The following is a 12,269-nucleotide window of genomic DNA, read 5'->3' on the forward strand; positions in this document are numbered from 1 at the left end:
CCAACAGTACAAAAGAGGCATCTTCTGAAGAAGAAGCTTATGATCCTGAAAATCCTGCAATGGCAGAGGTGAATTACATGGGTGAACCCTATGGGAACACCTATAATTTCTCATGGAGAAATCATCCAAATTTCTCATGGAAGGATCAACAGAAGCCTCAACAAGGCTTTAACAATGGTGGAAGAAACAGGCTCAGCAATAGCAAGCTTTTTCCATCATCTTCTCAGCAACAGACAGAGAATTCTGAGCAGAGCACCTCTAACTTAGCAAACATAGTCTCTGATCTGTCTAAGGCCACTTTAAGTTTCATGAGTGAAACAAAGTCCTCCATCAGAAATTTGGGGGCCAGCTGAGTAAGAAATTCATTGAAACTCCTCCTAGTACTCTCCCAAGCAATACTGAAGAGAATCCAAAAAGAGAGTGCAAGGCCATTGACAAAATCAAAATGGTCAAACCTAGAGAGGAAGGGGAGAACATGAATTCCAATGAGGAAGACCTCATGGGACATCTCCCAGACAAGAAGGAGTTCCCTATTGAGGACCTAAAGGAATCTGAGGCTCATATTGAGACCATAGAGATCCCATTAAACCTCTTTCTACCATTCATGAGCTCTGAAAACTATTCTTCCTATGAAGAGGATGAAGATGTAACTGGAGAGCAAGTTGCTCAATATCTAGGAGCCATCATGAAACTGAATGCCAAGTTGTTTGGTAATGAGACTTGGGAAGGTGAACCTCCCTTGCTCATTAGTGAACTAGATACTTGGGTTCAGCAAACTCTACCTCAAAAGAGACAAGATCCTGGTAAATTCTTAATACCATGTACCATGGGCACCATGACCTTTTAGAAGGCTCTGTGTGACCTAGGATCAGGCATAAATCTTATGCCACTCTCTGTAATGGAGAAGCTGGGGATCATTGAGGTATAGCCTGCCATATTCTCATTAGAGATGGCAGACGGATCATGATGAGCGAATAATTTATATGCTTTTTGGCATTGTTTTTAGGTAGTTTTTAGTAAGATCTAGTTACTTTTAGGGATGTTTTCATTAGTTTTTATGCTAAATTCACATTTCTAGACTTTACTATGAGTTTGTGTGTTTTTCTATGATTTCTGGTATTTTCTGGCTGAAATTGAGGGACCTGAGCAAAACTCTGATAGGAGGCTGACAAAGGACTGCTGATGCTGTTGGAATCTGACCTTCCTGCACTCGAAATGGATTTTTTGGAGCTACAGAACTCCAAATTGAGCGCTCTCAACGGCGTTGGAAAGTAGACATCCAGATCTTTCCAGAAATATATAATACTTCATACTTTATTCGTGATTAGATGACGTAAACTGGCGCTCCACGCCAGTTCCATGTTGCTGTCTGGAGTCAAACGCCAGAAACACGTCACAAACCGGAGTTGAACGCCCAAAACATGTTACAACTTGGCGTTCAACTCCAAGAGAAGCCTCAGCTCGTGGATAGATCAAGTTCAGCCCAAGCACACACCAAGTGGGCCCCAGAAGTGGATTTATACATCAATTACTTACTTCTGTAAACTCTAGTAGCTAGTTTAGTATAAATAGAACATTTTACTATTGTACTAGTTGTCTTTTGACCACGTTAGATCTTGGGACGTTTAGTTCTCAGATCATGGGGGCTGGCCATTCGGCCATGCCTGGACCTTTCACTTATGTATTTTCAACGGTGGAGTTTCTACACACCATAGATTAAGGGTGTGGAGCTCTGCTGTACCTCAAGTTTCAATGCAATTACTATTATTTTCTATCCAATTCGATTTATTCCTGTTCTAAGATATTCGTTGCACTTCAACTTGATGAATGTGATGATCTGTGACACTCATCATCACTCTCACCTATGAACGCGTGTGACTGACAACCACTTCCGTTCTACCTTAGACCGGGCGCATATCTCTTGGATTCCTTAATCAAAAACTTCGTGGTATAAGCTAGAATTGATGGCGGCATTCATGGGAATCCAGAAAGTCAAACCTTGTCTGTGGTATTCCAAGTAGGATTCCGGGATTGAATGACTGTGACGAGCTTCAAACTCCTGAAGGCTGGGCGTTAGTGACAGACGCAAAAGAATCACGGGATTCTATTCCAACCTGATTGAGAACCGACAGATGATTAGCCGTACTGTGACAGAGCATTTGGACCATTTTCACTGAGATGATGGGACGTAGCCATTGACAACGGTGATGCCCTACATACAGCTTGCCATGGAAAGGAGTAAGAAGGATTGGATGAAAGCAGTAGGAAAGTAGAGATTCAACAGGGACAAGCATCTCCATACGCTTATCTGAAATTTCCACCATTTATTTACATAAGTATTTCTATCCTTTATTATTTAAGCAAGTATCTCTTTATATTTCCCATAACCAATTATTATCCGCCTGACTGAGATCTACAAGATGACCATAGATTGCTTCATACCAACAATCTCCATGGGATCGACCCTTACTCACGTAAGGTATTACTTGGACGACCCAGTGCACTTGCTGGTTAGTTGTGCGGAGTTGTGACTAAGTGTAATTCACATGTGAGAGCTACCAAACTATTGGAGCCATTGTTGATGATCACAAATCCGTGCACCAAGTTTTTGGCGCCGTTGCCGGGGATTGTTCGAGTATGGACAACTGACGGTTCATCTTGTTGCTCAGATTAGGTAATTTTCTTTTCAAAAAAAAAAGTTTTCAAAATTCTTTCAAAAATTTTTCTTTATTTTCGTTTTTCAAAAATATAATTTTCGAAAAAAATAATAAAAATACAAAAAAATCATAAAATCATAAAAATCAAAAATATTTTGTGTTTCTTGTTTGAGTCTTGAGTCAATTTTTAAGTTTGGTGTCAATGGCATGCTTTAAAATTTTTTCTTGCATTTTTTGAAAATTCATGCATTCATGGTGTTCTTCATGATCTTCAAGTTGTTCTCGACAAGTCTTCTTGTTTGATCTTGATGTTTTCTTGTTTTGTGTTGTATGTTGTTTTTCATATGCATTTTTGCATTCATAGTGTCCATGCATTAAAGAATTCTAAATTTGGTGTCTTGCATGTTTTCTTTGCATAAAAAATTTTTCAAAAATATATTCTTGATATTCATCATGATCTTCAAAGTGTTCTTGGTGTTCATCTTGACATTCATAGTGTTCTTGCATGCATCATGTGTTTTGATCCAAAATTTTCATATTTTGGGTCATTTTTATGTTTTTCTCTCTCATCATTCAAAATTCAAAAAAAATAAAAAATATATTTTCCTTAATTTTCTCATGATTTTCGAAAATTTGAGTTGACTTAGTCAAAAAATTTTTAAAATTAGTTGTTTCTTACAAGTCAAGTCAAATTTTCAAATTTAAAAATCTTATCTTTTCAAAATCTTTTTCAAAAATCAAATCTTTTTCATTTTTTTATAATTTTCAAAATTTTTAAAATTTATTTTCAAAATCTTTTTCTTAATTTTATTTCAAATTTTCGAAATTACACTAACAATTAATGTGATTGATTCAAAAATTTGAAGTTTGTTACTTTCTTGTTAAGAAAGGTTCAATCTTTAAATTCTAGAACCATATCTTTTAGTTTCTTGTTAGTTAAGTAATTAATTTTAATCTTAAAAATTAAATCTTTTTCATTCCTATCTTTTTATCATATCTTCTTATCTTATCTTTTTATCATATCTTTTTCAAAATTTTATCTTTTTCAAAAATTTGATTTCAAAATATCTTATCTAACTTCTTATCTTCTTATCTTTTTAAATTTGATTTTAATATTTTTTTCAACTAACTATTTGACTTTTTGTTTGTTTCTTATCTTTTTCAAAACCACCTAACTACTTTTCCCTCTTTAAATTTCGAAAATATCTCATCTCTTTTTCAAAAATTCTTTTTAATTGTTTTAAATTTTAATTTTAATTATATCTTATCTTTAATTTTCGAAAATCATTAACTACTTTTTCAAAATTATTTTCGAATTCTCCCACTCTTCTCTTCTTCTATTTATTTATTTATTTATTAACACTTCTCTTCACCTCTCTTCATCTCCAATTCACTACCCCTATCCTTACCCTTCTGTTTGGATTCTCCTTTCTTTATTCCCTTTCTTCTTCTACTAACAATAAGGAACCTCTTTACTGTGACATAGAGGATTTCTCTTCCTTTTCTTGTTTTTTTCTTCCCTATATGAGCAGGAACAACGAAAAAGGCATTCTTGTTGAAGCTGATCCAGAACCTGAAAGGACTCTAAAAAGGAAACTAAGAGAAGCTAAATTACAACAATCTAGAGGCAACCTTTCTGAGATTTTCGAACAAGAGAAGGAGATGGCAGCCGAACCCAACAACAATAATGCAAGAAGGACGCTTGGTGATTTCACTAAACCAACGTCCAAATTTGATGGAAGAAGCATCTCAATTTCTGCCATTGGAGCAAACAATTTTGAGCTGAAACCTCAATTAGTTGCTCTAATGTAACAGAACTGCAAGTTTCATGGACTTCCATCTGAAGATCCTTACCAGTTTTTAACTAAGTTCTTGTAGATTTGTGAGACTGTAAAGACGAATGGAGTAGATCCTAAAGTCTACAGGCTCATGCTTTTCCCTTTTGCTGTAAGAGACAGAGCTAGAACATGGTTGGACTCACAACCTAAAGATAGCCTGGACTCCAGGGATAAGTTGGTCACAGCCTTCTTGGATAAATTCTTTCCTCCTCAAAAGCTGAGCAAGCTTAGAGTGGATGTTCAGACCTTCAAACAAAAAGATGGTGAATCCCTCTATGAAGCTTGGGAAAGATACAAGCAGATGACCAAAAAGTGTCCTTCTGACATGTTTTCAGAATGGACCATATTAGATATATTCTATTATGGTCTATCTGAGTTTTCCAAAATGTCATTGGACCATTCTGCAGGTGGATCCATTCACTTAAAGAAAACGCCTGCAGAAGCTCAAGAACTTATTGATATGGTTACAAATAACTAATTCATATACACTTCTGAGAGGAATTCCGTGAATAATGGGACGCCTCAGAGGAAGGAAGTTCTTGAAATTGATGCTCTGAATGCCATATTGGCTCAGAACAAAGTGTTGACTCAGCAAGTCAACATGATCTCTCAAAGTCTGAATGGATGGCAAAATGCATCCAGTAGTACTAAAGAGGCAGCTTTTGAAGAAGCTTATGATCCTGAGAACCCTGCAATAACAGAGGTAAATTACATGGGTGAACCTTATGGGAACACCTATAATTCATCATGGAGAAATCATCCAAATTTCTCATGGAAGGATCAACAAAAGCCTCAACAAGGCTTTAATAATGGTGGAAGAAACAGGCTAGGCAATAACAAGCCTTTTCCATCATCTTCTCAGCAACAAATAGAGAATTCTGAGCAGAGTCCCTCTAATTTAGGAAAATTAGTCTCTGATCTGTCTAAGGCCACTTTAAGTTTCATGAGTGAAACAAGGTCCTCTATCAGAAATTTGGAGGCACAAGTCGGCCAGCTGAGTAAGAAAGTCACTGAAACTCCTCCCAGTACTCTCCCAAGCAATACAGAAGAGAATCCAAGAGGAGAGTGCAAGGCCATTGATGTAATCAATATGGCCGAATGCACAAGGGAGGAGAAGGACAAAAATCCTAGTAAGGAAGACCTCCTGGGACGTCTCTCAAACAAGAAGGAGTTCCCTATTGAGGACCTAAAGGAATCTGAGGCTCATATAGAGACCATAGAGATTCCATTAAATCTCCTTTTGCCATTCATGAGCTCTGAAGATTATTCTTCCTCTGAAGAAGATGAAGATGTAACTGGAGAGCAAGTTGCTCAATATCTAGGAGCCATCATGAAGCTGAATGCCAAGTTATTTGGTAATGAGACTTGGAAAGGTGAACCTCACTTGCTCATTAATGAACTTGATACATGGGTTCAGCAAACTCTACCTCAAAAGAAACAAGATCCTGAGAAATTCTTAATACCCTGCACCATAGGCACCATGACCTTTAACAAGACTCTGTGTGACCTGGGGTCAGGCATAAATCTTATGCCGCTCTCCATAATGGAGAAACTATGGATCATTGAGGTACAGCCTGTCTTATTCTCATTACAGTTGGCAAACAAGTCAGTAAGACAAGCTTATGGATTAGTAGAGGACGTGTTGGTAAAGGTTGAAGGCCTTTACATCCCTGCGGATTTCATAATCTTAGACACTAGGAAGGAGGAGGATGAATGCATCATCCTTGGAAGACCTTTCCTTGCCACAGCAGAAGCTGTGATAGATGTTAACAGAGGAGAATTAGTCCTTCAATTGAATGAGGACTACCTTGTGTTTAAGGCACACGGCTATCCTTCTGTAACAAGAGAGAGTAAGCATGCAGAGCTTCTCTCAATACAGAGTCAAACAGAGCCTCCACAATCAAACTCTAAGTTTGGTGTTGGCAGGCCACAACCAAACTCTAAGTTTGGTGTTGAACCCCCATATCCAAACTCTAAGTTTGGTGTTGGGTGTGATGACAAGTCATCTTAGCCTAGTTTCACTAGTCTTTTTCTTTTGTTTTCACTTGAATTATGCACTTTCTTGAGCTCTAAGCAAGCCAATTTGGGTAGATTTTTATGCTTCCTTTGATTGAATCAACCATAGATGAATTAATGCAATTTCATGAGGTTTTATGCTATATTTGTTGCATATTGTGAAAGAATGAATATCTCATGATTTTAAGCATAGCTTTGATGTGTTTGGTTGATTAATGATAGGTGAAGAAAGCTTGGAGAAAGGTTGAAGCAAGAAGGAATGGCTAGGAGTAAAGAGAGGATAATGGAACAAGTGAAAATGAACCAGGAAGCAAAAAGCTGGACCAAAAGTTAGCCTCAAACTTTTGCACAAACTTTTGGGCGAAAAGTTTGCCCTAATGTTAGCCCCTAACTTTTGGGCTAACGTTGGCACATGCAAAACACTCCCTGGGGCACCAAAAGTTTGCGCCAACGTTAGCCTCTAACTTTTGGGCTAACGTTGGCGCATGAGAATTTCTCCCTGGGCACCAAAAGTTTGCGCCAACGTTAGCCTCTAACTTTTGGGCTAACGTTGGCGCCATAAGTACACATAAGGAGGCCAACGTTAGAGCAAAAGTTAGACCCCTAACTTTTGCCCCAACGTGGATAGCAGCAAAGCATGGAGACTGATAGTAAAAGTTAGAGTAAAAGTTAGCCTCAAACTTTTACTCAAACTTTTACTCAAACTTTTGCAAAACTTCAACCCGGTTTAATTGGTTCACTTTGATTCCTCTCCAAACTCCAAGAGCAATCAACCAAGGCCTCTCTCAACCCAATTCCACCAAGAGCAAAGGCCCAACTCAAGGCTTGAAGATCATTTGAAGAAAGTGTATAAATAGGATAGAATTCAAGTTATTAGGGGAGCTTTTTCTTTAGAGCTTTTTCTTTTGAGCTTTTTCTTTTGAGCTTTTTCTTTGATGTTTTCAGAATAGTTTTTTGGGTATTGAGTGATTTTGAGTTTCTTAGTCTCGGGGAAGGAGAATTCACTTCTCTTCCTCTTAGTTTTATTGCTTTCAATTTCAATTACAATTGCTTGGATCTTGGGTTGGAGAATTGAAGAAATTCTGTTTCAATCTCATCCTTGGATCTCTCTGTCTCTTTACTGCTTAATTGAATTTAAATTTTCTGTTAATTGCTCTTCATCTACTTTCTTTGCAATTTACATTTCCCTTGCAATTGTTCTTGTTGGATCAAGGAAGGTAGTGAGATCTAGACTTGGTTTTCTAGTCTCTGGACCCCTGAGATCTGAATTTCCCACTTCAATTCTCTGTTTACTGCTTGCTATGTTCATTTACTTTTTTGCTTCATATCCGATTCAATCCCAAACCCCTTTTACTCTTCTGTTTGATGCAATTTACTTTTCCTCGTTTAATTTCTGCAAATCCAACTCCCAATTCCCTTTACAATTCAAGCCATTTACATTTCTTGCAATTTAAGATTCTGCAATTTACATTTCTTGTGTTCTAAGTTTCTGCCATTTAATTTCTTGTTCTTTAAGATTCAGCACTTTAATGTCTTGCCCTCTTTAATTTCTTGCAATTTACACATTCCCTTTACTTTCAATGCAATTTAATTTCTGCAAATCACAAATCACTCAACTAAATCTTGATTCGCTTGACTAAATCAACCACTAAACTAAAATTGCTCAATCCTTCAATCCCTGTGGGATCGACCTCACTCCCGTGAGTTATTATTACTTGATGCGACCCGGTGCACTTGCCGGTGAGTTTTGTGTCGGATCGTTTTCCGCACATCAAGTTTTTGGCGCCGTTGCCGGGGATTGAATAGATTGACAATGATTAAGTGAGGTGGTAGTTTAGATCAAGCACTTTTACTTTTCTGTCTTTTAATTTTCAATTAACCCACTAACTGTTTGATTTTTTGCTTAAACTAACTAAAACTTCAATCCAGCATTAGATTGAAGTGTCACTAGTTTAGTGTGTTTCTTATGCTCTACTTGTATGTCAGGTACAAGAAGAACCACACCCAATTTTCATGAACAAGACGAAAGAACTCTCAGGAGGTTAAGAAGAGCTGAAAGAGGGAAAAATATTGTTGGAGAAGAGGAATCCGAAGAAGAATTCCAAGATATGGAGGAACATTCAACCAATCCACTTGGTAGAGCAGACAACAACAATAACAACCCACCCCAGAGGAGAGTTTTGGCCTCCTATACCTTTGCAAATCCTAGACATTGTGGAAGCAGCATCTTAGCTCCAAATGTCAATGCAAACAATTTTGAACTAAAGCCACAACTCATCACTTTGGTTCAAAACAATTGTTCTTTCGGTGGAGGACCACTTGAAGACCCGAACCAACACCTATCCACTTTCTTGATGATTTGTAACACTGTCAAAACTAATGGTGTGCCCCCTGACAGCTACAAGCTATTGCTATTCCCATTTTCTCTCAGGGACAAGGCCACTCAATGGTTGGAATCTTTTCCAAGAGACAGCATCAACAATTGGGATGATTTGGTAACCAAGTTCCTTGCCAAATTTTACCCACCTCAAAGGATCATAAGGTTGAAGACAGAGGTACAAACATTTACACAAATGGAGGCTGAACCCATCCATGAGGCATGGGAGAGATACAAGGCTCTAATCAGGAAATGTCCTCCTGAAATGTTCACTGAGTGGGATAAGCTGCAGAATTTCTATGAGGGCTTAACATTGAAATCCCAGGAAGCTTTGGATCATTCAGCTGGAGGTTCTCTGCAACTCATGAAAACTGCAGAGGAGGCTCAAAATCTCATTGATATGGTGGTTAACAACCAATATTTCTTTGCTCATCAAAGAAACCGCCAACCATCACAAAGGAGAGGAGTAATGGAGCTAGAAGGAGTGGACTCAATCTTGGCTCAAAACAAGATGATGCAACAGCAAATTCAACAACAATTTGAGCAAATGACCAAGAGGATTGATAGCCTCCAAGTTGCAGCAGTTAACACTAGCCAACCATCAACTACATGGGGGCAAAATGAAGAAATTCAAGAGGAGCAACAGCAAGAACAAGTCCAGTACATGCATTCTAGTCCAAATGAAGTCTATGGTGATACTTACAACCCTTCATGGAAGAATCACCCCAACCTCAGATGGGGAGACACTCACAACCAAAACCAACAACCATGGCAGAGGAACTCAAACCAAAACAACCCAAGAAACAACCAAAATTACAACCAGCAGCAAACTAACCAAAACACTTACAGAAAACCTCAAAACAACTACTCCAATCTCAACCAGTACCAATCCAATAACCAACCCACTAACCAAAATGCCCACCATCCACCACTCACATCTCACAACCCACCACAAGCACCACCTGAATCCCAAAGACTCACTAACCTGGAGACCTTGATAGACAAAATGATGAAATACCAGGAAATGACAACCAAAAACCATGAGGCTTCCATGAAGAGCCTAGAGAGGCAAATCGGGCAAATCTCCAAGCAAATTTCTGTTGAGAGACCTTCAAGCTCACTGCCCAGTGACACAATCCCAAATCCCAAGGAGGAATGCAAGGCAATACAATTAAGGAGTGGAAGAACGTTGATGAGCAACAATGACACTACAAAGAAGCAAACAGAGAGCATCAAAGAACCAACAGAGAATGAGAAGCAAACAAAAGCAGATGAAGCTAAGGAGCAAGTTGTGATGCCAAGCAAGAACACTGAGAAACTCAAAGAGAAGGACAACCAGCCACATAGCTCAAGGGAAATGACTCTGGGACAGCAGCGAATAGGAAAGAGCATCGCACCTCCACTGCCATATCCTCAGAGGTTCAACAAAGATGTTAAGGACCAGCATTTCCACAAGTTCCTTGAGACCTTCAAGAAGCTGGAAATCAATATTCCCTTGGCTGAAGCACTAGAGCAAATGCCTCTGTATGCCAAGTTCCTGAAGGAGCTTATCAATAAGAAAAGAAGTTGGGATGAGGAAGAAACCATACTGCTTACTGAGGAATGCAGGGCCTTGATTCAAAAAGGGCTTCCTCCCAAGCTTAAGGACCCAGGGAGCTTCTTGTTGCCCTGCACCATTGGGGAAGTGACCATCACTAAAGCTATGTGCGATCTCGGAGCAAGTATTAATTTGATACCATCCTCCCTGGTGAAAAAGCTGCATATAGAAGAAGTCAAACCAGTACAAATGTCTCTGGAGCTGGTAGATAAGTCAATGGTATACCCCAGGGGTGTAATTGAAAATCTTTTGGTCAAGGTGGACAGTTTTATATACCCCGCTGATTTTGTGGTTCTGGATTCAAACGAGGATGATGGTGACTCTGTTATACTGGGAAGGCCATTCTTGGCTACTGCTAGAGCTATTATAGACATAGAGGAAGGGGAATTAATTCTCAGGATGCATGATCAGAGTGTCACTCTGAAGGTATTACCAGAGGCACAATTTAGCAAGGAGAAGAAAGACTATATGAAAATTGACAAGGGAGAATCACAGTTGAAGGAAGAAAATGACAAGGAGAGTCACAGCAACATCCCAAAGATAAGAATTGTGCAGACTGATGAAGGAGCCCAAGAGGATATTGGAGTATTAGCCACTGAGAAGAGAGGTCCCCAAGGGAAGCCTACGGCCAGAAAAGAAAGGTCAACAAAAGGAAAGATAAACGCAGAAACAAAACAAAAAGGGGTTGGAAGAACAGGAAGATCCCAACAGAGGGGCTTTCCAAAGGTGACAAAGTGCAACTGATATATCAACAGCTGGGGGCAAACTAACAAACTGAGGACTACTACACTGTCAGCAACATACTCTCATTAGAGCATGCTGAAATTGAACACCAGAGAACAAAGAAGAGGATCACAGTCAGGGGAGACAAATTGAGGCTCTACAAGCACCAACCACCATAAAAGAAAGCCTCAATGTCAAGCTAATGACAATAAACGAGTGCTCCATGGGAGGCAACCCATGATTTAAGATTCATGTCATTTTAAATTCAATAAGTTATGATCATTTGAGCATGAATTCTTTTCCCTTTTCATGAACATGTCCATTGACTGCATGCACTGTTTTGAAACATATGTTGGGAATTCTAAGTTTGGTGTGCCTTCAAGCACACTAAACCAATGTTACAAATAATTCTGTTTTACATGCTTAAAGTGTCTTGACAAAGCATATGGCCAAACACTAAGTTTGGTGTACACATAGGTTCATGAAAATTGGAAATTCATGCATCAATAATCATACAATTGTTATTTTCCAAAATCTTATAAATGGAAAAATTCTTTTTCAGTAATGAAGGCATCAATTGTGATGTACCCTTGACAAGAAACAAGTTTGGTGTTCATCAAACTTTGATGCACCGATTTAGGGACACAATTGATCCTTCATGAAAAAAAAAAGAGAAAAAAAAAGGAAGTGTGATGAAAACAATTCTTATAAACATTTAACTAAGTGTGACATTGGGATTTCACTAATTGGAGGAAGGGACATAATTTTTGTTATGACCAAACATTAAGTTTGGTGTCCTCCAAGGAGAGTCACGGTTCAAATGAATATAAGGATTGATGATTAGTATAATGTTAATAAAAGAAACACTCTAGCCACGGTTGGATGAAGCTAATGTATGTGTCTTGTTGTGATGACTAGGTAGTCAAAGAATCTTCAATGAAAGAGACAAGACAAAGGAAAGCATAGCATGAGGACAAAATCTCATCACATGCATCAAAAAAAAAGAGAGAACCTGCTACTCCCTGAGATGATATGATCACGGCAAAGACAATTGAAGAAGC

General features: G+C 38.5%; 1 protein-coding gene and 1 non-coding gene across 2 annotated transcripts; one reads left to right on the forward strand and one right to left on the reverse strand.

Annotated features, from left to right (window-relative positions):
• Positions 1-4,718: 4,718 nt before the first annotated feature.
• On the reverse strand, positions 4,719-4,822 carry LOC130983560 (small nucleolar RNA R71). Its single transcript, XR_009087544.1, has one exon. It is a non-coding gene; the product is annotated as a small nucleolar RNA R71 (small nucleolar RNA).
• Positions 4,823-10,080: 5,258 nt separating this feature from the next.
• Positions 10,081-11,229, forward strand: LOC130980744 (uncharacterized). The gene is made up of 2 exons (XM_057904394.1): positions 10,081-10,412; positions 10,497-11,229. Exons 1-2 carry the CDS (start codon positions 10,081-10,083, stop codon positions 11,227-11,229), a joined length of 1,065 nt encoding a protein of 354 aa, XP_057760377.1.
• Positions 11,230-12,269: the final 1,040 nt, after the last annotated feature.

Source organism: Arachis stenosperma, chromosome 5, assembly GCF_014773155.1.
Source record: "Arachis stenosperma cultivar V10309 chromosome 5, arast.V10309.gnm1.PFL2, whole genome shotgun sequence".
Classification (NCBI taxonomy): Eukaryota; Viridiplantae; Streptophyta; class Magnoliopsida; order Fabales; family Fabaceae; genus Arachis; species Arachis stenosperma.

Excerpts from the sequence above, each read along its gene's own strand:
- LOC130980744 (XM_057904394.1), top strand. The coding sequence starts at position 10,081 with ATGAGCAACAATGACACTACAAAGAAGCAAACAGAGAGCATCAAAGAA. Across the intron at positions 10,413-10,496 it reads GCACTAGAGCAAATGCCTCT|GGCCTTGATTCAAAAAGGGC; the intron begins GTATGCCAAGTT and ends TGAGGAATGCAG.